This window comes from Danio aesculapii, chromosome 6 (assembly GCF_903798145.1).
Source record: "Danio aesculapii chromosome 6, fDanAes4.1, whole genome shotgun sequence".
Lineage (NCBI taxonomy): Eukaryota > Metazoa > Chordata > Actinopteri > Cypriniformes > Danionidae > Danio > Danio aesculapii.
The window spans coordinates 32,639,472-32,664,751 of record NC_079440.1 but is presented as its reverse complement, the minus strand read 5'-3'; the positions used below and the strand labels follow the sequence as shown (position 1 = coordinate 32,664,751).

Sequence of the window (25,280 nt, the reverse complement as noted above, 5' to 3'; positions counted from 1 at the left end):
CTGTGGTCCTTCAGTGACTTGGCAGGTGCAGAGAATAGTTTCAAACAGTCTAGTGTGTATGGAAGATCCTCTCACAAAATGCGGCGAAAATCCTACACGACGGTAATAGCTTAAAGAGTTTACGTGTCTGTACTGCACCTCCATAATACCACTAAAATCGGTAACTCTACATGTCTTAATTGATTTCTGTTTAGTTAGTTCATGACCTTAATCGGATTAAATTAATTAATTAAGTCTGTAGCCACTGATGTTCATACTATTTGTTTTTCCTACATGGAAGTCGATGGTAACATGTTTTCAGCTTTCTTCAAAATATATTCTTTAGTGTTTAACAGAATAAAGAAACTCAAAAAGGTTTGAAACCACTTAAGGGCGAGTAAAAAGTAAGTAAATTATCATTTTTAGGTAAAGAATCGCTTTAAGTTCACTCAACAAGTTTTAAATGTCTGTTTTTCTACAACTCAAGAGAAACAAAATCTGCCTTTAAACTTGAAAGAAATAGCGATTTTTAAATGTTGCGATTGTTTAAAAAATAGTTTTGGGGATATCACCCAGCACTAACTTTAAATGAAAACAACTTGATCACTGGTGCATGTTAAAGAGTTAGTCACACAAAAATAAAAATTCTGTTATTAATTACTCACCCTCATGTTTTTCCAATCCCTTTATCCAAGTTCTTAGTTCATTCATTAGAACACAAATAAAGATATTTTAATTGAAATACGAGAGTTCCCTCATTCTCCATACACTCCAATAGTCATTCCTTGTGACTTCAGTTCAACCATAATCATACAAAACTCCAAGAATACTTCTGTGTGGCAAAAAGAACTGTAAACATGACTTTGTTCACCCCTATCGTCTCTCCCTTGTCTGGGTGCAGGTTTCCTATAGACAATACAACGTATTGCTATTAGAATCAACAGCATAAAACGCAAGCGTTGTATCAGCTGTAGTAAACTTGCACCCTGATCTGAAGCAGAAGACATAGGCAAACACAGATGCAAAATGTTCTTAAGAGTTAAGTGTGATTATGGTTGAACCACTGTTGTGGAATGTTCTGACAATATTTTATAGACATTGAACTTCTCAAGATCATTGCCGTTTATGGAGGACGTGACGTCTAAAATATCTTACTTTGTATTCTGAAGATGAGCGAAGGTCTAAGGGGATTGAATTGGCATGAGGGTGAGTAATTAATAACATAACATTACATTTTTGGGTTAACTAATCCTATAATGTATAATTTATAAAGTACAGGATCCGAAAAAGAGTGAGGCTGTGGACTTACCTTTTGACCACCAGGCTGAGAGTCTTGTAGGAGCTTTTGACTAGACAGATGGCCTCTTGTCTGAAGCCAGTGAGAGAAATGTTGTTGATGTTGATGAGTTCATCTCCAACCTGCAGTCTCACGGTCGCAGCCTTACTGCCCTCTTCCACCTGTGACACAGACAAAATACACTTAGGTTCAATCTAAACTCAGTTTCACAGCAATTACTTTAAGCTCTCCCTTAGTTAAGTGGTTTAAACTGAACAATGACTATATTTGTGCAAGCATTTGTTCATAAATGTCCGCAAATTCTGTCAGGTAATGCAATTCATAAATCAGTTTAGTTGTCTGTAATAGTTAGAAACTGTATCAAGTCTTGACTGACCACTAATGCAACACCTGAATATAACATACAGTCCAAACCACATTCATATTCATTCATTCTCCTTCAGCTTAGTATCTTATTTATCAGGGGTCGCCACAAGGGAACGAACCGCCAACTATTCCGGCATATGTTTTTACACAGCGAATGCCTTTCCAGCTGGTACTGGGAAACACCTATACTCTCGTATTTACACATAAATTCACTACACTAAGGTCTATTTTGTTTACCAAGTTCACTTTTAGTGCATGTCTTTGTACTGTGGGGGAAACAGGCACATCCTGAGGAAACCCACACGTACACAGGGAGAATATGCAAACTCCACACAGAAATGCCAACTGGCCAAGCCAGCACGCGAACCATGTTGCTGTGAAGTGACAGTGCTCACTACTGAGCCTCCCATATTTGGTTTAAAGTCGAATCAAATTTGAATCTAATTAGTCTGATTAGATTTAAAAATAGTTGCTTTTGTCATCTGTGACAACCAACATGTAATGTCATACACAAATATTAAGGGACTTACCTGACTTTATTTTTTTAGAATGTGTTTCTTTATGACTCTTTATAATGTGCACAATTTTGATTTAACTAAACTAATTGACAATAAATTAAATGTTTTTATAAAATGGATACTGGTGCATGCACTAATATGACAAGATGCATTTCTTTAGTAAACAAAATTGCCCATAGTGTATGAGTGTGTGCGTGTGAATGAGCGATTGTGTGTGAACGATTAGATGTATGGGTGTTTCCCAGCACTGGGGCTTCACAAATTAGCGTACTCTCAGCGCGGTTTGTGGCTAGAAGGGCATCCGCCACATAAAGCACACACTTAAAAACTGGTGGTTCATTCTGCTGTGGTAAGCCCTGAAAAAAAAAAATCAGGGACTTATGGGAGTGGTACAATACGGTATGGTTCGGTATGCTTTTATGGCCATTTCCACTAGGGGTGTCAAAAATAATTGTTTCTTCGGTGCACCGTGATGCGGACGCGGACAATTCATACCAGTTCAGTAATAATCATAACCGGTTATCATGTACGTCATTTATCTTATATGTGCTATGTTGCGGTAGTTTACTATGGCGAGGGAGGCGAGCACGAGTATTTACAATGCTTAAACTATTTAAAAACACAGAAACTGTGCAAAATTTCACTGCGTGTTTGCGCAGGACAGTCTTTCACTGACACTTAAAGCAGAAGCCCCTATTTCACTGCAATTGAGAGAATGAAGTAAACTCCACTTCTCTCTCAATGAGGCCTGTTTGACCTGCTGTAGTTACTTTTCCTCTCCTCTCGGCTGTTACAGCGATACTTCTAGACACAGACACGAGTGCGTTTCTGCAGAGTGAGTTTTCTCCACCGTGTCTTTCATGGATCAGCTGTGATCGCCACTGCCGTTCATCAGTCACTCATCTGTGAAGAGCGCCAGCGCCAATCACAGCCCTTTCTGTTGAGCGCGTGACCAAGACAAGGCTCAGAAAGCGAGCGGGGTATTTATATTTATTTGCTATAAATGCCCATGTTGTTTAAAGGTACAGTTTATATATCTGACTGTTTGTATTAAAGGACAAAATTGTATTACAAATAGTATTTAAATATATTTATACATTTTAATACAAGAATTGTTGTGCTGTGAAGAAAATATAAAAACCATGTGTATGGAAAGCATCGTCAATGCACCGGGATATCGAATTGAACCGAAGGCATGATAATTGCAACCGTACCGTGAGACCAGTGTAGGTTCACACCTCTAGTTTCCACTGTCAAAAGGTAACTAAAGGCGAACCATACCATACGACTTTTTGGGTACCTTTTCAGAAGGGTACCTAGCACAACACAAGGGTACCAAAAGGCGAAGCAAGATGCGCAGCTGAATGCTATTGGTTTACAGAGATACGTCACTCACCCGTGCACAAGCCAGGAGAATGAAAACCACCATTTTTAAAAGGAACCACCATTTTTAAGAACAGCTGAGACATTACACTGTAATAATATATGCATATAATAACGAGCCATGGTCGACCCGAGCTCAAAAAACCTTGTTGTAGTCTTGATGAACAGCAATAAAGCCAAGAAGAAGAGCAGAACTGCCCTGTGCCCCGTAGTTGTTTACAAGGTCATGTAAATCGCGAGCAGTTTTGCTTTCTCGCTAGCGCGCACTGCATATTTGAAATAACTTTTTGAGATAATGATAACAGCATGCGCGTGATCATTGACATGCTGACATCTGATCCTTTCAGAAACGGACAAATGTGAGTGACACGCAAAAAACAAAGGAGAAGCCCGACAAAACAAAGGAGCAAATGATTGTTTTAGCAACCCAAAACATGAACAACATGCCATGTTTAATTATTATCATCATCGCCTTTTGGACTGTTATGAACTCGGAATGATGGAATTACTTTCTAACAGAGGTTACATGTGATGGTGATGACTAAGGATACAGATGAGAGGTTTGCACTGACTGGGCTATATGTAGCATGTTGATTTTGAACCCAAATAAGGACTAAATGTGTGCTATGTGTAGCTTTTCTGTAATTGGTAACATATCGGCGACTATAAGGCTCTGTATGTGTTCATATATGTTGCATTTATTTATTTATTTTATATAGTTACAGTAGGCTATTTCGCACTGTCATTGATCTGTAGTTATAATCAAATCCTGTTCATAGAAAGGTTAGTAATGAACATTTATATACAAGTATTTATGTTTTGTGACAAGTGCTTCTCATATGATATGTGAACGACCTGTACAGCCATTTCCTCGAGTGAGAATGACAGACTGAAACTTTCTGTTGTACACCATCATTGGTACCCTTATGACACTGGAATCGCAAGCCTGATAAAGGTGACCCGTACCGACCTGTACCATACCACTCAGTGGTAACGGGCCATAAGCTGAAGGAAAGTGAGTGAGAATTCATTTAGTAAGAAAACACTTTGGTATGTTGCTGTGAGGAACACATTCAATGTGGTTCTACTTTGGCTTGGTTTACATTGGCATGCCAGTTACATTCGAACAGGCTACATCATGCAGTTTACATGCAGACTTGAGGTGTGTTTTTGTTTGTTTTTTTTGCAAAGTGAGCAAAATTCTTGAAATGTCAGCTTGCACACTTTTAAAACTACAATTTGCTGTGACATTACTAATCTGTGCAGATAAAATGGATCTTGACTGCATGTAAAAATCAGGTCTGACTTAACCACCTACAAATTAACTGTCTGTACAAACAGTCCAGAGGAGCTGTGTTAAGCTTTAGATAATTGGGTATATGCGCAGGGCTCAACAATCCCTCAAGCACTTCCTAAAACAAAAGAACTGCACAAACTACAGTGCCAAAAAACATTATTTGTTATGTTTTACCCTTCAATGACCAAATGAGAATGGCATGTTCACCTTTCTAAATCAGCAAGGGGGCATGTCATAAGCTTTCCACGTTAACACTTTACCTCTAGAGCCAAGCTAGATGCGAGTTAATCATCAAAAATTCTGTCATAAAAATCTGATTTCAGGAAATGTGTAGCCAAATAGGGGGTTTGGTCTGAAGTAAAGTACATTCCTGAGGTGATATGTAATGCTGCCCTATCTTCTAGTAAGCCACTTATCTGCTATTTGAGCCTTTACCCAAAAGTTGATCACTACTCGTTCATTATTTACTTTCCAGGTATGTCTATTACTCATCAAACATGATCCTCTCTGGGGAGATATTATCCATAAACAGGCATGTATTTATATATTACATGATGTCATTAGTAACATTTTAAAAGGTCAAGTTTAAGCTTGAATGGACAAAAAATCTTGACTGATTATACTGTACATGCGAGTTTTATCACCAGCTGTTATTTTCAAGTGCCAATCGGTCCAATATTAAACCATCTTACAGCGCATACGTGCTCTGTTAAGAATGCACAAATGTGGCTATTTTAGCTATTCCTTTGTTGTATGCGGTCTTTGCTGTGTTTATTATTTTAACAGCAGCAGGACTCTGTGACATCCGGACTCGAGACCCCCCCCCCCCCCAGAGTTTATAAAGCAAGGAAAGCTTTAAGAATGCTGAAATAAGAAGCACTTAGAATAACCTCAAACGTTAATGCTAAACAGGCTCACCAGTGGGTGCCCCCCTCTGGCATTCCGCACCACACTGAGAGAATAAATGACTTAGAACAATGGAAATGTTCACCAGAGAGGTATCAGACCAACATACCCATAGCAAATGCTATCGGAGAATTTGAAACAAGGGTCTGCATGTTTTTAATAAGAACGTGAGGTAAAAGCTGAGGTGAGAGTGAAAAAAAAATTCTCTTGTATATTTGTGACTTGTCTCCAAGTTACAACCAAGTACAAATGTTTGGAAGTCCATGCCAAGAATAAGGTCTTAAAAACACTTGAACCAGTCTTGAACTAATCGAGAACTATCAATGACAACTAAATTCACATGTGACATTAAGGGTTTTTCCTTTTGAAGAATGTTTTCGTAGTTCCTGTAACTTACGTCAGACACCGATCTTTAGTGGGAATAGAATAGAAGAACACTATTTAGTGATTGCTTTATTAAGCAGGTGCATATGATTAATTTTTCTTTTAATTTCTATAGTATACTCCACAAACAAACTATCAACTATCATAGGGTGTACTCACACTAGGCTATCCGAACCATGCTGGGCTAGTTTGACCTTTCAGGTTCATTTGACGAGTGTGAGTGCTCAGAATCACACTCGGGCACGGTTCAGGTGGCCGACCCTGGCCCGGTTGAGAGAGGTGTGCCAGATCGCGGTCGGTTGGGCTTTGGCGTGGTACGCTTGTAGTGTGAGTGATCGTAAACTGTCTTCGTTCATTAACGATACATACCCCTCGCTGCACGTCAGCTTCCACCTTCAGCAAACCTCCTAATACGTTCAGTACAAATTTCATGAAAAATTTCGAGCGTAAAAAGTGGTGGATCCGTTCAGCAAAATATTTGACTGTGTCATCACATCCGAAACAACTTAAAATAATACAAAAGAATATAACTAAAGCAATCTCCATTGTACTGAGCAAGAGTACAATGGAGATTGTAGTACAATGGAGATTTTCCTAATTGAACAGTCAATCATAAAATAGCAGTGCGAGTGTAGGCCAAGGGGGAGAGGGGAAGGGGGGGACAATCGCACCCCAGCAAGGTTCAAGGCAACCATGCCTAATGTGAGTACACCCAAAGACATTAGCAACAGATGGATCAAAGTTAAAGTCCTGGCATTGGACTTTAGCTGTACAACAGACTCTCATGTGACACATCTGAAGAAAATAAACCACATATTAGAAAGTGATTCTCACTATGTGATCCCAATTCTGAGCCTAGTGAAGTAGTTTTTACCTGTTGTGTAATGGTAACACAAGGTTACATTTGGTGTAGACAGACATTATTTACCAAAATGAAGAAAGCCTGTGTGCCAGTACACACCAAGCCAATGCCTAACAACTAGCACAACTGTGTTGTCACCTTGCGTTGGCTCACATCTGGACCAAAAATCTGTGAACACACCAAACAGATGGCAAGCTGAGCATGCAAGAAGATGTGCCTTTCTCACTGTGGAGAGCAGTATCTGTTTTTTGGTTCTGAATGGCAAAACCATAACTTAAAATGCATGTGCAGTGTAAACAAAGCAGCGTACCATTATCACAATAACTGTCACTCACTACGGAGGAATTCGTTCCAGCAAATATTTTAGATAATCTAATAATCCATATCATTTGCAAATATAATTACAGTCTTTTGTGTTCTTTCCGGACTGTTTACACAAAACACGCATGCTTGTACAGGCGTGACGTGGAGCCGATCCGCGAATTGCAGCACATTACGACACAAGACCAATCAGAGTCACTTAAGGGCGGGCCTTTAAGAGGAACTCTATATCTGTCGTTTTCATGTTAGCTGAGTAGCTGTGTATAATCAAAGTGAGATTAAGGAAAAAATAACATGATTTCCTTCAAGTGAAACATGAGCACACATTGCTGTGCATCTTATTAACACAACTAAGCCTTAAAATTACATTCTGGACCACCTTTTTAAGCCAAACTATTTTTTTTTTTATTCTTGTAAGTGTATTTGTCATCGGCTTTTCCAAAAACTAATCACAATATTATTTAAATTAAAGCAACTTTTAGAATACCATGTAAACCGCATCATAGCTTACAGTATGCCAACCACATCATTACAGCTCCAGCCAACCAGGTGCTATTTCTAAGGAATTTTTCAAGAGCTTGAAATAAGTTCCATGACCTTGCAGTCTCGACATGGGGTCTGGAGTGTGGGGTGAGGTGAGGGAAGGATGTGGCACAGAAGAATGTGGGAGTTTTGCTGACTGGTGTCCTGTACTCAATGCTGACTGAGCACTGGGATTTACAGCTACTGTGATCAACACACACACACACACACACACACACACATACTCAAAGTACAAATGTTCATCCGAGAGACATCACTTCTCAACAATGGTCCCATTGTCAAATCTCAACAATGAGAGTGCATTCAATATACACCGGGAGCTATAATGAGACTCTGCCCACACATAACAATAGTATGACTAAGGGCTTTTTTGTTTCAGCTGAATTTGATCGTACACCAAAGAATTTGAGGCGACTCCAGATACAACAAATGTGTTGAACTGTACAGATTAAACTCTTTTGAATGAACATTGTATCCTAGCACAAACAAAAGACCATGAGCTTCTTGTGGCTTAGCATCAGGAATGCATCTAAATTCCTGCCCCTCCAGGCAATAAAATAAAGATTGAAGACAGGATTTCAAAAAAAGTTTGTTGAAGTCACATTCCATGTATCAAAAGGCCCACTGAGTGAGTTTCAGTGAAAGAGACAACCCCTTGTTTGCATTTACTTGCTTGTATACAGTATATATAATCTAATGGGTCACTTTATTCCAATTTGTAGATCTAGATTACCATTTCCATGCCTAAGTCTCAAAAAAGAGTGCAACAACTATGCTCCTGAAGTACTATTTACATTTGTCTTTAAAGACAAAGGTGTATATGCAAATTGACTATGCTTCTGCATTCTATCTGTAAAAATGTTTTATATTTTTACATAATTATTTGCTTCAAATACATGTTTTAATGTGATTCTCTCCATAGCTGATTGGTTTGGTTCATAACTTAAAGAGACCCATTTTTGCAGGTCAAATTTTGGTTTTGGGGTCTCCAACGACATTGATAAGCATGCAATGTCAAAAAACACTTTTATTGTCTTATAATATGCATTTATTTTTACCTCATTATCCCAATGACTCCCATATGATTTGTTCAGCGATTCTTTTGTTTCCAAACCTCTCTTTTACCTGAGGCTAATCTGCTGTGATTGGTCCGATGACCCAGTCTGTTGTGATTGGTTGTGTGGTTTTAGCAAAAGAGAAAAATGCCCAGTATAGCTATGAAGTAGCAGAGAGTGTGTGAGAGCCCAATGTAGAAATGCAATAAAGCAATGCAGTTAAACACCAGCATATTACTCTACTCTTAATGCTAACTCTAAGTAATAACAATGACACATGCAGTATTAATCCACAAAGTGGCAAAAGTTTAACTATTTTGAAAATTGACCGTGCTGCGCGCGTGTAGGAACAGCTGATGGTGGGCATAGCAAAGACAAATGGCAGAGGATCGCGGTCTGGAGGTATTATAAAGTTGATGACGATAACATTGCCATAGCAAACTGTGAGATATGTAAACTTGAGATTGCCTGCCGGGTATGTTTGTTTTTATATTAGATTTAAATATTTACTATTGCACTAAAGTTCAAAAGTGAAGAATTTATGTTATTTATTACTTGATTGTTCAAGCTACCTCACAGAAGTGCTCTGTTTATTAACAGAGTTGTTACGTGTTAAAATAAGGTGAATTAAATAAAAAATAAGGAACATCCGGGATCTGTTTCTTCAGTTTTCTTTATTCTTTTTTATGTATTACAGAAGTATCGGATGGGGTATCAGCATCCTCAAAATCAAACGACTCAGACTGGGAATCAAGGGCAAAAAAACCTGATCGGAACATCCCTACTTACGTTATGATCCGGAGGAAAAAGAAACTGTTACCGACAAAGCAAGATAATTATAGTTAATGAAAACAAAAAAAAAAAAAAAATTAAATTAAAAACAATTTTCGTTAACTGAAATAAAAAAAGAGTTTAAACTGAAACTGTTTTGTGAACATACAAAACTAACTGAAACTAACTAAAATTATAGCAAAAACGTGCTTCGTTTTTGTCTTTGTAAATGTATTTAATACATAAGCCTACTGTAAGCATTTTAGAAGTAAATCTATTTACTACGCGCTGCAGGTTTGACCGCATGGCACCTCAGAGTCTGTAATCCTGCTGCTGCCGTTGGGCAGATTGAGCCGGTTCCTCTCCAAGTTAGTCCTCGCTGTTGCTACCGTGACAAAAACAACAAGTGGACATGACAGCAGCATGGTGACAGCATTAAATACATAGACTTAAAATTACTACTTTAACACATTTGTGCCCAATAATGATTTTAAATTTCTGTATTAGTGATCGCGAATGAATCTTTTTAACCGGATCTTCTAAGTGACCCGGTTGAACTAGCTCACCAAATCGAACTGAATCATTTGAAATTATTTGCGTCTCCAGTAAGCACTCATCCACAAACTACTTACTTTTTAACATGCCTAATACCCCCCTCTGACTCGGAATAAACCAATATATACTGTTATTCAGATATTAAAACAGTACACTGAGATCAGATTTGAGAAGTGGTGAACCGATAACTGCGCATGCGTGATTCAGTGAACTGAACACAAACAGTACATGACAGCCTGCTGTGACTGAACTAAACTTGAACAACAGCAGCATGGGTAAACAGAGGGCTTAAATGAAAAAAAGATACTAAAATACTGAATACTGAAACTAATAATTCAATTCAATTCACCTTTATTTGTATAGCGCTTATACAATGTAGATTGTGTCAAAGCAGCTTCACATAAAAGGTAACAGTAAATAGGAACAGTGTAGTTCATAAAAACTAAACTATACTATAACTAAGCAATTTTAAAATATAGAAACTAATAAAAACTAGTGAATCTGCATTTAAAACGAATTAAAACTAATTGAATTTAAAAATAAAAAGTCAAAACTAAATAAAAACTAAAAGTAATAAAAAAATCCAAAACTATTATAACCTTGTGACAAAGTCGCAGTCTCTGCTACTCTCCTTTAGTAGCAAACAGCTGGCAATTCCCTCATTTCAGTGTAGGTTATTGTATCAAAAACCAGAAAAATGACAGAAACAAACACAGCACCACATTGTTTATGATATTGTTTTGAAAATGAACTTTAACCCTTTATTCCACACAGCTGAATCTCCATCTGTCAGTGATCGTAATCTTCACGTCATGATCAGTACCGTGATCCCCTGCACTCCGCTAGTGTCTAAAGGGAAAGTTGCGTTCACATTTTACTGGTCCTACATATTTAACAATGTACTGTATTGACGTCGGTGAATTCAGGAAAAAGATTCAGACCCAACACGATTTACTTATTCGACTCTATGTTGACTATTTCGTTAAAGAATCAATAGTTTTAAACACAATGCATTTTCAGATTTAAACCTAAGCTGGATGTTTTCATTCACTTAGTGCTGTGTTACACTCTGCATTGAAGGTCAGTCCCATAATAGGGGCTTCTTTATATATATATAAACCTTTTTTTTAAATCCATGCTGAGGAAAAATAAAACTAAAAATGCTTCTAGAAGACCTGTGGCAGATCTTTGCAATGACTGAATTAAGTGGTTGTTTTAAACAAGAAACAAGAACTCACAAAGAAAACATTCACAGGGAACTTTAATCCTTAAACAACTTGCATAATTGTATTTTTTATAAACTGCAATCAATTTTTAAAAAAAGTATATTTTAGCTTATAATTAATAACTTCCAGTCAGTGTTTTATTGTGATATAGTTTCTAATCCAATTCATGAAAAAAAAAAAAAATCTACTTCCAAATCTAAAAACGTTTATAACACTGTAGTGTTGTTCTCCTCCATATCTAAGGACAGCCTACACGCAGCAATGTGTTTCTTTAAACAAGCACCATTATTTTCCCAGCAGCCTTTGGCAATTTGGAGCCGTCTAAACAATGACTGTGCACATGTGTGTATTTGCATTGAACAAGCGCTCAGAAAAGATAAGAGCAAAGGTCTTGAAAAACTTTTAGACAAGTCAAGTGAGGTTAAATGCTCTTTCCTGACACTTCTTACACTTAACATGAACAGACATGAACAGAGTTAAAATTTCTTCAGAAACAAAGAGTTCAAGCTCTTTAGAAACAAATAATAATGAATGCTAGTCTATATTTATCATACCTGCCACTCCTCAAGTGAAGTCATTATCATAAAAAGACTATCATTACCTTTTCATCTGATGGTTTTCAATATGTAGATAAAGGGCTATTCACGCAAAATTTGCTTTGAGCGGGTCAAAACTTGACAGAAAACAGGGGCTCATTAAATAGCTGCCCTTTTAGGGTTTGCATGCTATAAAAGGACTTCTAAATGAAAAACAAACATAGACAGCGGGTGATGGCATGGAGTATGCATGGAGTGTAAAACAGGATTATTGAAGTTTATTGAAACGGAGGATTTCAAATAAATGCAATGAAAACCTCTGGCAAACATACAGTACAAGAGCAATGAGTGGAATTCGATCTTTTTTTTTTTGCTCTGAAAAACAAAATTTTTTTGAACTGCTTCCTTGGGCTCCATTTAACCTAATGTATGAACCAATAAAGTAAAAAAACGAATGAATTTTTCTATAGCACAGTTGATGGACAAAAAAACAGGTATAAAAAAAAGACAAATTAAAATGCAGAATTAAACAGTGATGGGTTTTGATTTGTTTTGATTTTAGCAATATCTTTGCTGACAAAGTGACAATATATTAGGCAACACTGTGTGTGTTATAATAACCATAATAATATCTTGAAGTTTATGATGTGCCACAATTTTCATTTCATTTGTATGTTTCAGATTTGAGGGAAGAAAAATCTGTGAAGACTATTTTATTATGTGTGATGCAGCCACTTTCTAGAATCGATTATGAATTACAAACTCAAGGTGTCTGAGTCTGCTTAAAGGTCCCGTGAAATAAAATAAAAATATTTAGTTAATAGTTTCAGTCTGTTAGTTTTAGGAATAGTTTTATAGTATTTAATGCCATCTAATAACTAGTCTGCTCCAAAACAGTGTTAAAATTCGCATTTTTAAAATATAAGAATGATATAAACATCCAAACCTTGCAGTTTGTCACTTCAGCCTAAATATATTTATATATTTGTGTGTACTGATTATTCATTATTATTATTCATTATCTCATTATTGAGAATACTAAGCTGAAGCTTGACTTCACAAAATTAGAATCACAGTCAGACTCTGGAAGACATGAAAGTTGGAGGTATCGCATACTAGACATGCACATTCGCATGATATTTAAAATAAAACCATTCAGATGACGCTCTGTGGCTTGGCAGAAATAAGAACAGTGTCCTGAGTCATAGTTGGGCACCGCGGACAGCCGCCGACTTGCGGCGCCGGTGTGCGTACCCTGATAGAAATCTATTTAGAATTGTAAAATTCATGGTGCTGCGTGGCGCAACGTGGTGCTTCATCAAGTGGCGTATCCGGTGTGCAACCCCCTTTAGTGTCCCACCAATGACGATATACAGCCACATCTCACTGCTTCGAGTGTGATATTGCGTTTAACAGTTTGACGGCATAATCATGTGTATATTAAAAAAATAAAATAAACAAATAAAAAAAAATAAATGCAAACACAGTTTCAAAATCCTTTTGTTTGAGGAACTACTTTCTTCCACCATTCCTTCACATCTGCAACTGACGTCAGCACAGCAGAAACGGTTGCTACTTCATCAACGTCACTTTAGAGTTAGTATTTGAATGATTCTCTAGCGTAATGTCTAAACTGATGACAAAACAGACATTAAGATTATAAGGCTGAACGGCATGAAATGCCATCAATCTACAGAAATATCTCCCAGTATTTCTCTGTTGCAATCGGGATATCACAATAATTATCCCCAAGAAAGCCAAAACTACCAAATTGCTGTTGTGCTTGCGATAAGGAAAAACGCAAACACATGCGGGCATTTCTTCTTTCTTTCTTTTTACTGAACTAGTCTGCAGTAACGAAAACAGGAGACTTATTGGAAACAAGAAATACACACATGTAGTTCATACTACTCACATTCTTAATGTAGAAAACTTTCTTTTCTAATGGTCGTGTAGTAAATTCACATTACAAAATAGTACCTGCTCAAGTAGGGATTTAAGACATAGCCCGTTTTTATTATTTAACAGGGACAATGCTCATTAAATCAAGAGTAAAACTGTAAATAAGCCAGAGTTAGCCACAAGTGCTAATTTTCATCTGTTACCCCCTGCCAGATTTTAAAAGACAACCTAAAATCAAAAAACAAATCACACATACAATAACAGTAAAATTAGAAACGAAAAAGGATAAAATCTATAAGAATTTAATAAAAAGTTAGAGAAAAGAATTACACATGATTGCAAACTTGATTTGCTTTTAGCCACTTCTTTAACTTGTATTTAAATGTTGAATAATTTGTAACACCCCTTAAATCACTAGGAAGTTCCAAAAATGACTGGCTCTATCTGGGAAGACTGACCGTGCAAAAGATGTACTTCTAAACTGCACAGCACAGTCTCCTCTAGATCGTGTTGCTCTACCATTATTATTCATGTGTGTCACAAACTCAGATAATAAAGGTGGAGCATATCCATTTAAATTTTTTTTTAAAAAATCACACAAGCATCAGCCAAATATTTCATATTATCAAAGCTCAATAAATAGTGTTTTGTATTATATTGCAATGATGATACCTAATAGACTTCTGATCAAATACTATAAGTGCCTGTTTATAAAGTTGTTCAACTAATTTTAAAACAGTTTTACTGGTGTGTGACCAACTAGTAAGACAGCATGTAATTTGAGGGGGAAAAAATCAAGTAAGTATATGCCTGAAGATGGCCAGATTCAATTTAACAATTTAAGACCTTCTTGGCATGCTTTTGAAATCTTAATTGTGAATCTAAAATTAGACCCAACTATTTAAAATCAGAGAAAACCCTCAATAAGCAATCTATTTTATAAATGCCACATATACATGTAAACTTTGTTAGTGTTGAGAAGATTGCCAACTGTACAACTGCTCAGGTTTTTACATATTACTTATGATATATTATTTTATATCTCTAAGCAAAATGTTTAAGTATACAAAGGCCTTTAGCAACCATCCAGTACACCCCAACAAATTCATGGCAAAGCAATAAAGCGAAACACAAGAAATATGTTAGAGCAGAATGCCAATAGCCTGGCTGGCAACCATCCACAACACCCTACCCTTCATCTTCAAGAAAAAAAAAATCATTATTTATACAGTATATTAAACAGAGAGCCTGTCGTGTCAGAGATTCCAATGACCTCATTTTATGCTGAGGTATTATTTAAGAATTTAGCGAGACCACAGAATGCTCTCATCCTTCACTTACATGAAGTCAAAGGCAACGTGAACTTGCACAGGTCCCTTTAATCCAATCTAAATTTATCCCAGATGCTGTATCATGCAAGTCCAACAGGCTTCAGGCTGTCAGAGATAATTCAGTACATTTGGATAATCAAGCAAAGCTTCAACATTCCTGTGCTGTTCCTGGCACTGCCAGTTTGCTTCAGGAATCCCAGAGAAACATACTGAGACAATCCACTAAAAACAGAGAAAAGAAAATCCGACTGAAATTAATTGCTGATTAACCTGCAAATTTCCAAAATTATGGTAAAATATCTTTTACTCCTGTAGCTGTGTTTTCCTAAAAATGTACTTCATTGTTTACATTCTACATGTTTATCTTTTTCCTTTTGAGACTTAATATAATCTCAGGGAACAGACAACTTACAAAACAGGTCTTTCAGAACACTTGTCAACAGATCATTTTCTCATCATTAACATATTCCTTTATGTATACCTCCATGTTTGGATGAAATCCAGACCATGACAACTAAACATCTGCTTTCACACAGCACAGCTTTAGAATACATTGTTTATTTGTCATTCATTTGTTTTGTCTGCAGCATTTGTACTTGAACAGAAAGTTTGGAACTAAAACATGATAGTCTTAAGAATAACAGGGGATTAAAAACAATGTCGCATTATGATGACAACTGGCCACAATAGATTATTTTGTGATAGGAAGTGAATTCTGTGTCTAATATTGTGACAGAGTGGTGTTTAAGGCATTAGCTACTAATGAACTCTAAATCCCAGGTAACAGCGACTTGAACAAACAGGGTTCTTGAGAAGGTTATACCAGCTTTGCACCCAAGGTAAGGAATGTACTGTAAGCTCAGATTGCTTTTGAGATATTGGGTACTATTCTGACTTTTCCCATGAGAAACAAATTCTAAGGCCCCGTTTACACTAATACTTTTTAGTTTTAAAATGCATAAGTTTTGCTACTTCTACGCCTTCTGTCCACACTATCCTAGAGTTTTCAAGCCCCGAAAATGTAGCTTTTTTAAAATGCTTAACAGGCCGTTTTGGTTTTACAACACTGCTGCTTCATGTCAGTGTGGACGGGGGAAAATGTAGAGTTCTGAAATAGAGAATAGAGAACTGCAGTTTGCAGATCTGATTTGGGCCTTTTTTTCAATATTAAGTGCACAAAGTTCAGTCATGCACCCTTCCCTCAAGTTCAGACTTCACAAGTTTGATAAGCAATCAGTTAATGTGCAGAATCAGTGTACGTGTTTACATAAATTAATATATTACTTTATCTTTGCGCTCAGCCAAAATGCGTTCCCTGAGAACAAGTAATAGCTTTAAATGACCATTAGATAGAGAATTAATAATAGACGAATTAAATATCATGTGAACAACTACAATAAGATGAAATCCAGTGGAAGATCCTTGATAAACAGTCCGATGTGTGCTGCTCTCATCTGGGGAGGTGTGCTCAAAGCACCCGACTTCCTGGAGCTCAGATGTGCAAATACGCTGCAGCGCATGCCAGATATAAAAAGTGAGTTGATCAAAGATGCTTAAATATTCCATTTTGATCTCTATAAACCAACCGTTCCGTTAAGGCAAATAAATAAAAAATTTACTTGCCCATTTGTCCAAGTGTATTTGTCCCACTCACACAAGCATTAATGTTGAGCTTTGCTTTGGATGTCAGTGGCAACCCATAGGGCTGTGCGATTAATCGAAATCGAATTGCAATCGCGATTTGAAACACTGTGATTAGCTAATTGCAAGAGGCTGCGATATGAAATATATATAGATTATATAATTTCACCCACTCAAAGCAAATGAGTGACTGCGTGTGACAGTCTTACTAGCCAATTGAGTGAGCACACTTTCGTTCTGCCCAATCAGAATTGCGAAATAATGCCCACAATAAAACAAAAAGGTAATGATTCGCACTCAAGTAATTGCTTCGTACTGTTTTTCTTTTTTCTTTTTACATTCTTCGTTACTTTTTTGAATAATAGCAGTGATAAGATTGATGCACCAAAGAAGTTTCTTAAACCGCAAGCGCGCAGGGCAAACTTCATTACTCAACAGAATAAAACAAACAAACAGGAAAGCACAGACAAGTGGGATAATGACGTCTGTCGCTTCAGAAGCATTAATAGACAAATTAATATCAAAGAAAAACAGCACGTCAGTAATATGGGAATATTTTGCTTTTAAAGTCACAGACACCAAACACAAACAGGTAATTTGTAATAGCTGTCACAGAATTGTTGCCACAGCACGAGGAAATACAACGACCAGCACCTAAAAAAGCCCCACAGTCGGCTATACGAGGAGTGTCTTGCTAAAAAGTCAACTAAAAGTATTGCCAGTGACACTCAATATAGAAGCTAGCAACAGCAAAGTACAATTTCAGAGCAGTTTAAAGCTGTTACACCATCTGAAAAAACATTACGAAAGCACCAGGAGATAACTAATGCCATAACTCTGTTTGCTCAAGAGAAAAAATAGTGTTTAATTTCGGAATATTTATAAACAAATTTGAATAAAAGTTGGAGTTGGTTAATATATTTTCAGTTGTCACTGCATTTTAGTAAGAAGCTACGATACAGAATATTGAGCTGAAACTTGACTACAAAATTAAATCGTAAATCAAAACGAAATGTCTTGAAAAAATAAATAAATAAACAAAAATAAAAATCGCAATTAGATATTTTCCCAAATCACACAGCCCTAGCGACCCATTACCAATTTAATATAAAATGTCTTCTTTTCACTAAAAAGCTTAAAAGTGAGATGGCTAAATAATAATAGATTTTTAAAAAATCTTCTGAGAACTATTCCTTCAAACAGTATGATGTTAGTGGAAACAGAAATGAACAATAACAGTTCAATAAACAAAAGAGCCAATGTAACTAAATGACAATGGAAAACAGAAGTCAGCTGTCAAAACGGTTCTACCACTGACTAGTTGGCCTCATAAACTATTGACAAAGTATGAAGAACAAGGAAAATCCATAAAAAAAAAGATGCAACATATTTTGACATTGTCAGATGAATCAATGAACAGAAAGCTTAATGAAAATACACTAAGCCTTAAATTTTGAAAAACAGGTGCAAAGGTTAATTTACTGCAGGATTTGCCATCATATGATCCGGTAGGAACAACTTTAAGAGCATCAACGAGGGGGGTAAAAAAGCTTCAGTACATTATTAACTGCTCTTACCAATTCCTGAAGCGTAACAGGGTCTGCAGGGCTCACAGAAATGTTCCTTGATGAATAAACATCCAGAGAAAGACTGCGAAAGAGGCTAGCATATCAAAGGCTTCAGTGAACGGACCAATCTTAGCACTTTAGCTCCATAAAGACTTCAGCAATGGCAGGAATTTCCTTCTGCGAGTCACATGCATGTCAAAAATACAGCGCATGTAGGGGTGGCCACAAGAGTTTTAGGGGGAAAAGTCACATTCTGCCTTAATCATTTTAAAGCTAAACTTTGACCCAAATATCAAAAAAGACCTACATGTACACTTTATTGAGATGATTAGGCTTCCAGTGCTGAAAGTGAGAGCAACCAGTATGCTTTCCAAATTTATCTGCAAGGTCTTTTATAGTTGATAAGTAACCAGAAAAGCACACACGAAAAAAGTTTCGGTCACTCTTCAAAATGAGTTTCTGAAAAACTGCACTGCAAGAGACCAAAGTGCCAATTCCATATCCATGGCTGTTTGTCCTTAAGAATATGTGACATTTATTTACTTAACAATTCAATTTAAGCATGTCAAACTGTTTTCTCCACTGTAAAGATAATAATTTTGACAACTATTTTTAAATATGGACAGATGGGAAGATATCAGAATAATTTTTAAAGGATCACATGCTACTTGAAGACTGGTGTAATGATGTCGAAAATTATTTTCAAAAATATTTAACTTGAATAACAGTCTATTTTATGTAGATTTAATAAAATGACATTACTTTTGCTTTATTTATATTTATTTTACTAACAGAACTTTTAAACTGAGATATAATTCCATGCCACGTGATCCATGAAATATAGTAAATACAATTTAAATACATAAAATGCTAAATAATTCTATTTGAATTAAATAAATAATAAATGAACAAAATAAAATCGATTATAATTTGTAGTATTTGTAGAAAATGCTTTGTGCCAACCAAAAAGACTCATAGCATAGCTCAAATTCTTATGTCACTGGAACAGTACAGGGTGAAGATAAATTATTAGTTTACCTTTTCTATCCTATTATCCTTTAACATCAAGACTAAGTTTTGAAAGATGGTGACTGGGCGGTACTAGGACTATCTGATTTGATTAGATTCTGATCTTGGTTAAAACATGTTTAAATACACTGACCACTGGATTAGACAATGACAAAGGGACTTTTGCTTTAAATATTAGCAAATCAGCTGAGCCATGTGTAACTTGAGTATTCTTTGTATTTGCATAGGTCTGACCATTATATAAAATTGTTGTTGCTTTTTTTTTTAAACTTCTCACTAAAATTTGAAAGAAAAAAAAAATACTTTCTTTACTTTAAAGCTCTTTCCACAAGGTATGCCTCATGACAAACTTTAGTGCAGTCAGCAAACAAAAAAGCTACATAGGTGTACAAAACGCAAGCATCCATAGCTAATGTTCAGATTAACAGATATCATTCTATCATTAAATGTTCCAAATGAAATCTAATCGAAAACTGTTCATTTCTCTAGTGATTTCAATTTGATGGTTTAGACAGGGACTAAAAGGTTAGCGCATCTGCTAACCTGCTATCAGTTTCAGCCCGCATTACCTGCTCGAAACTGCTTTGTGTGTACTGCCCATATTTTGCCCTGTACCATCTCCTTAAAAAAGGCACTTAACTTGGAATGATTCCAAGTAAAGGTGACCAGAAGTTTCTATTTTCCAAGGACTGTCCCAGTTTTTAAGTGTCATGTCAACAGGAAATGTCCCCACTTTACAGCATGTCCAAAACACTCTGCAGATAAACTTCTAAACCCCAAGCAGCATACCAAAGCAATTGTATGCCAATTATTATTCAAACAGATACAATGACACTGTCGCACACCTATTCTTCAGACAACCTTGATTTACAACCTGGATTAGAACAGAAACACACTTTTCAAAATTCTAATGTTTCGACATGAGTGCGTCTATTTTGCATTGTACAGCAAAACTTTAAATTGTTGTCAGGTTGTTACCACAGACATTATTTTACTCAAACTGAACAACCCCATTGTAAAATCCCATAGAGGTATTGTTCACCCCAAAAATTTAATTTACTCACCCTTAAGGTTTTTTTTTTAACCTTTTTTTGATTTATTTTTTGTTGAATACAAAAAATTCATTCATTAATTTTCTTTTTGGCTTAGTCCCTTTATTAATCCGGGATCGCCACAGCGGAATGAACTGCCAACTTATCCAGCACATGTTTTACGCAGCAGATGCCCTTCCAGCTGCAACCCATCTCTGGGAAACATCCATACACACTCATTCACACGCATACTCTATGGACAATTTAGCCTACCCAATTCACCTGTACTGCATGTCTTTGGACTGTAGGGGAAACCCACGTGAACACGGGGAGAACATGCAAACTCCACACAGAAACACCAACTGACCCAGCCGAGGCTCAAAAATAAACAAATGGGCATTTGAACAACATGGGGAGTCCATGGAACTGAGCCCCCTTCGGAGTCTCTAGAGGTCAGATGATGAATTGTTTTGGTTTCAAGAGAGTGACAGGGAGGCTGGGTCATTCTTACTTCAAGGGGCTTCAGAACAACATATAAAAAGTTACATCATCAGGTGGACGTGGCTTCAGACACCTGTCCATTATTGCTGTTTTTTTTTTAATCAAATATCTTTAACATTCATATACTGTAACTTCATACACCTGGCCATGTCATATACATACACAATCAATCTCTCTCTGCACTGTGACTGATTCAAAGATGGCAGCTCTAGCGTGTCATACACAGACAAAACTGTCACCCACTCAGGCAAATAATGCGCTACAAATAGCAACAACAGTTATATCTCGTCTATAACTTCACATATAACCACAGAATGAGACTGATAATCACATTTTGTTTTATTGTACAATTTTCACTATTAACAAACTATTAAATAAGACTTTTGCCTCAAACTATTAATTTGCTGCTTATTAAGTTAGTAGTTAAGTTTAGGTATTGAATAGGATTAGGAATGTTGAATAGTTGAATATTGGAAAAATCTGACAGCGATATTTTGTTTTGCTGCAATTTATATTGCGATGTGAATTAGGCATGGGACGATAACCGTTTTCAAGGTATACCGCGGTTTGGGAAAGTCAAGGTTTTAAAACGGCCAAAATTTTCTGTAATACCATTTCTGAGGTATGTGTAAGATTTATTTTGAATTAACTTTTTTTGTTTTTTAGGACAACAGTATCTCCAGCTGAAAAAAATATCCAAAGATGCCGTTTTAAATAAATCTTTCAAAAAAAAAAAAAAAATTGTGTTCAAAGGGGAAAAAAGGTTCTTGTTTTTACCCAGACATTTAAAAAGAACTTATTTTAGAGCAGTGAGCACAATACTGTGATACTGTAATATTTCTATCCAAGGTTATCATACAATCAGACTCTTATACCAGCCCATGCCTAATGTGAGTAAAATTTCACCAGATGATTATTTGAATAGCTCTATGTGGAAAGATTTCATTAATTTAGATTTACTGGGATGATTAATTATTATTCCATGCAGTGCATCTGCATAAAATATAATAAATTACAGGCATATATAAATATGACAGTGCAAAAATAAAAGGTAAATAAACAGTGCTCTATGGTTTTCTGGGGAGACATACAGTATTCTGAAATTGCACAATCAAATATAACATGATCACATGGTCATTATTGTATAAACAGTTTTAAAATATATATCTTTATCTTTTAATCTTTATTAAATAATCTAATCCTGCAATGTGACTTGTGGAAATGCACAAAGCGATGTCAATGCTCAAATGATACATTGTTCAGCCGTATCATGCAGAATATGTACTTTAGAAGTACAAAATAAGAGCCAATATGTTAATAACAAGCAGGCAATGAGAAAAAAGTTGATGCAGAAAATTGGTCCTTTAACTTAAGTGTAATCTTTGATCGCAGCGGTTTCATGTCAAATACCTTTCACATTCAGATAATGTAATGTCAGACACCTGCCTGTGATCACAGAGGTTTTGTATTACTATTAAAATTGACTCACCCTTAAGGGGTTCTTAACCCTAATGATTTATTTTCTGTTGAAAACAAAAGAAGATATTTTGAAGAATGTTGGAGACCAGCAGTCATTGAAGCCCCCAAAATAAACAATATGTTATTACAGGGGATTTGTAATCAATACCTTTTACAGAGATATACTGTAACGTCAGACACCTTTCTGTGATCGCAGGGGTTTCGTGTCAAATGTCTTTTATATTCACATACTGTAACTTCAGATGACTACCTGTGATCACAGGGGTTTCATGTCAAAAACTTTTTGTATTCATATACTGTGATTTGAGATCACAAGAATTCCATGTCTGCAAGCAGGAAAATTATAAACATTAAAGAACATTTTAAAATTATAATGATTTTATTAGTTTACATATTTGCCCACAAGCATCTTTACATTCAAGTACATTGCTTATTACATTAAATGGCATGATCATCAAATTGGAAATCTGTGAGAAATATAATTTAAATTAGCTACCAAAGAGTATAAGACTTGTTTCTTTCCAGAAGGTGAAAGATGAAGGAAACAGAGGTTACAACTAGAAATATATAAAACAAAATGTAAAAAAGGAAGTTAGAATCAACATTGCTTCTCATCAGATTCAAAATGACCACAAAAAAAAAGAACTCTGTGACCTGTCTTTTTTATTTCGCCCACACCTCTGAAACGTTTTATGCCACAGTAATGCAACCCATGGAATTTAGTGCAAGCCCCAGGGGGGTTGGCACTTTTAGCACTCAATTGTAAATGTTCACGAAACTTTCTCTGTCAAAACAAAATCCAAACGCATCACAATTTTACTACATATGAAAGTAAATAAAATAAAATAAATACAATTCAAGTTACTGTCTCCAGTACATTCACAGGAAAATGTAAACACTAAACCCAATTTGAAAAATTGTATCATTTTATGTTATCATGTCACTTATTTTAATAAAAATAAATAAATATTATAAATCAATACTGTATAGAAAAATATGACCATTTAAATACAAAACCGTACAAAAATGTATTGTCCCTGATTGTTTTTTCTTTCTTCACGTGGTGTACATTTTTTACTTTTTGACCGCAGAAATTGAACGTGTCCTATATTTTTGCCATAACTGAAATATCTGGACAAAGTATTACAAGACAATAAAAACCTGAGCAAAAAGTCTTGCGTTGGCCGGGAATCGAACCCGGGTCAACTGCTTGGAAGGCAGCTATGCTAACCACTATACCACCAACGCTTGCCAGTATATAGTGCACTTCAAGCATAGGTAAAGGAATATCGGAGAAAGAAACAGGTTATTATGATATTTTTAATGTAAAGCGTGAAGTAGATAAAATGCAAACTTTTTTTCTTTGCCTAAATTTGAATTCCAAAATGAAAAAATGAATTCCAAATGTTCATTCAAAATGTCTTTGGCGTTACATTTTATTTAGACCATCATGACATGTTAACTGAGGTGTTTGTTTACTAGAGGGTAGTTAGAAACCTCCTAAACCATAATGTCGAGGTTAACAGTCCCGAAATCAAACTGTCCAAAGTAATAAAAGTCGACGAAAAACTTACCTTGGTTATAAGAAGAGGTTCTCCGTGCTCCAGTCCACCTCTGAGGGTAAACCCCCACGGTGCTCCCCCGGACAGGGTCACTTCCACTACTTTCCATCCCTCATCATTAACGTGATGTTCATTAAAACTCGCAGATCTGCCTGAACTGCAAAAGATCCTGTGATCGTCTTCTGAAAAACTGGGGTTCACCGGGTATTGGTTGATCGTGTCCATTTCATACAAAACCTCTTAAACAACAAAATGTGGCTTTTTTTTATTCACAAAATAAATCCGATGTGAACCAATTAAAAAATCCTACATGGTCCAGCAACTGTTAATGTTAATCCACAAAACATCACACGAACGTCTGTCTCTAGGATACTTTGTTGCCTTGTTTCCTCCTCTGGACGAAGCGCTGTCCATCATTTAACTTAATTACTTAATAAAACTGGAGAGTAATTTACCAAAACAAAGGACCAAACTAAAATATTTCTGTTCCTGTTCATAAAACAAAGCGGGAAACATATGTTTGTTTATTGTTTTTCTAACCCCCTTTCATCGTGTTAGCATTAGCCAAAGAATTCGGTCAAGTTTCACTCGCCATTAAAATCAATTACGTCCTAAAGACATATAAAAAGACTCACCGACTGACTGACAATAAAACAATCGAGCGAATTAAAGTCGTAAACCCGACCTACAGATTAGTCACACATGTTTCCCAGTGATGTTAACTGAATGTTGTGTTTGTCCAGCGGTAATAAATGTGAGTGTGCCGGTTGAGCTAGTCTGCTAACCGCGAGCTTATTCAATCAACAAGTGGATGAACAACGCACTTCCCATCTCTTCCCTAAACCGCATTATAAGTTGTCTAACTGTTGTCCGAACCGAAACAAACACATTTCCTTGTTGGTTTTCACCCTAACGCAGCATGAGCTCTGAGAGGAGGCACAAAGGCTGAAGTGCTGGATCATAGGCTGATCTGTTGGGTTTATGCGGATTACACTCGCAGGAGGGGGAGAGACCCGATCTACCTGTGCGCGTCACCAGAAATCAGGAGAGAGCAGAGCAGCAGCGGCCTCTGCTGGTCACTGTTACATGAACACACAATGCGTACCAACGAATGTATCAGATAACGCAATTTTCACTTTAGATCACCTAGGCCAGACTTGATAAGAACCCATGGTTACACGTTTGTCACAGATGCCCATACGGGCCTGGAAAGGTCTTAATGCATTATCCCTTACTT

At 36.3% G+C, this 25,280-nt stretch overlaps 1 protein-coding gene and 1 non-coding gene across 4 annotated transcripts in view; both read right to left on the bottom strand.

The window, feature by feature from the left end:
* shroom2a (shroom family member 2a) overlaps nt 1-25,000 on the bottom strand; it is a 73,012-nt gene extending 48,012 nt beyond the window's left edge. Inside the window, exons 1-2 of one of the 3 annotated variants that reach the window (XM_056460012.1) lie at nt 24,056-25,000; nt 1,289-1,437 (exon numbers count right to left, since the gene is read on the bottom strand). In XM_056460012.1, coding sequence (XP_056315987.1) covers nt 1,289-1,437; nt 24,056-24,268 — 362 coding nt within the window. In that variant the 5' untranslated portion in view covers nt 24,269-25,000. Of the gene's footprint in view, nt 1-1,288; nt 1,438-18,450; nt 18,535-24,055 lie in introns of those variants that run through there. The other 2 variants (XM_056460007.1, XM_056460011.1) reach the window with 2 other exon arrangements.
* Nucleotides 23,658-23,729, bottom strand: trnag-ucc (transfer RNA glycine (anticodon UCC)). The gene has a single exon. It is a non-coding gene; the product is annotated as a tRNA-Gly (tRNA).
* Nucleotides 25,001-25,280: the final 280 nt, after the last annotated feature.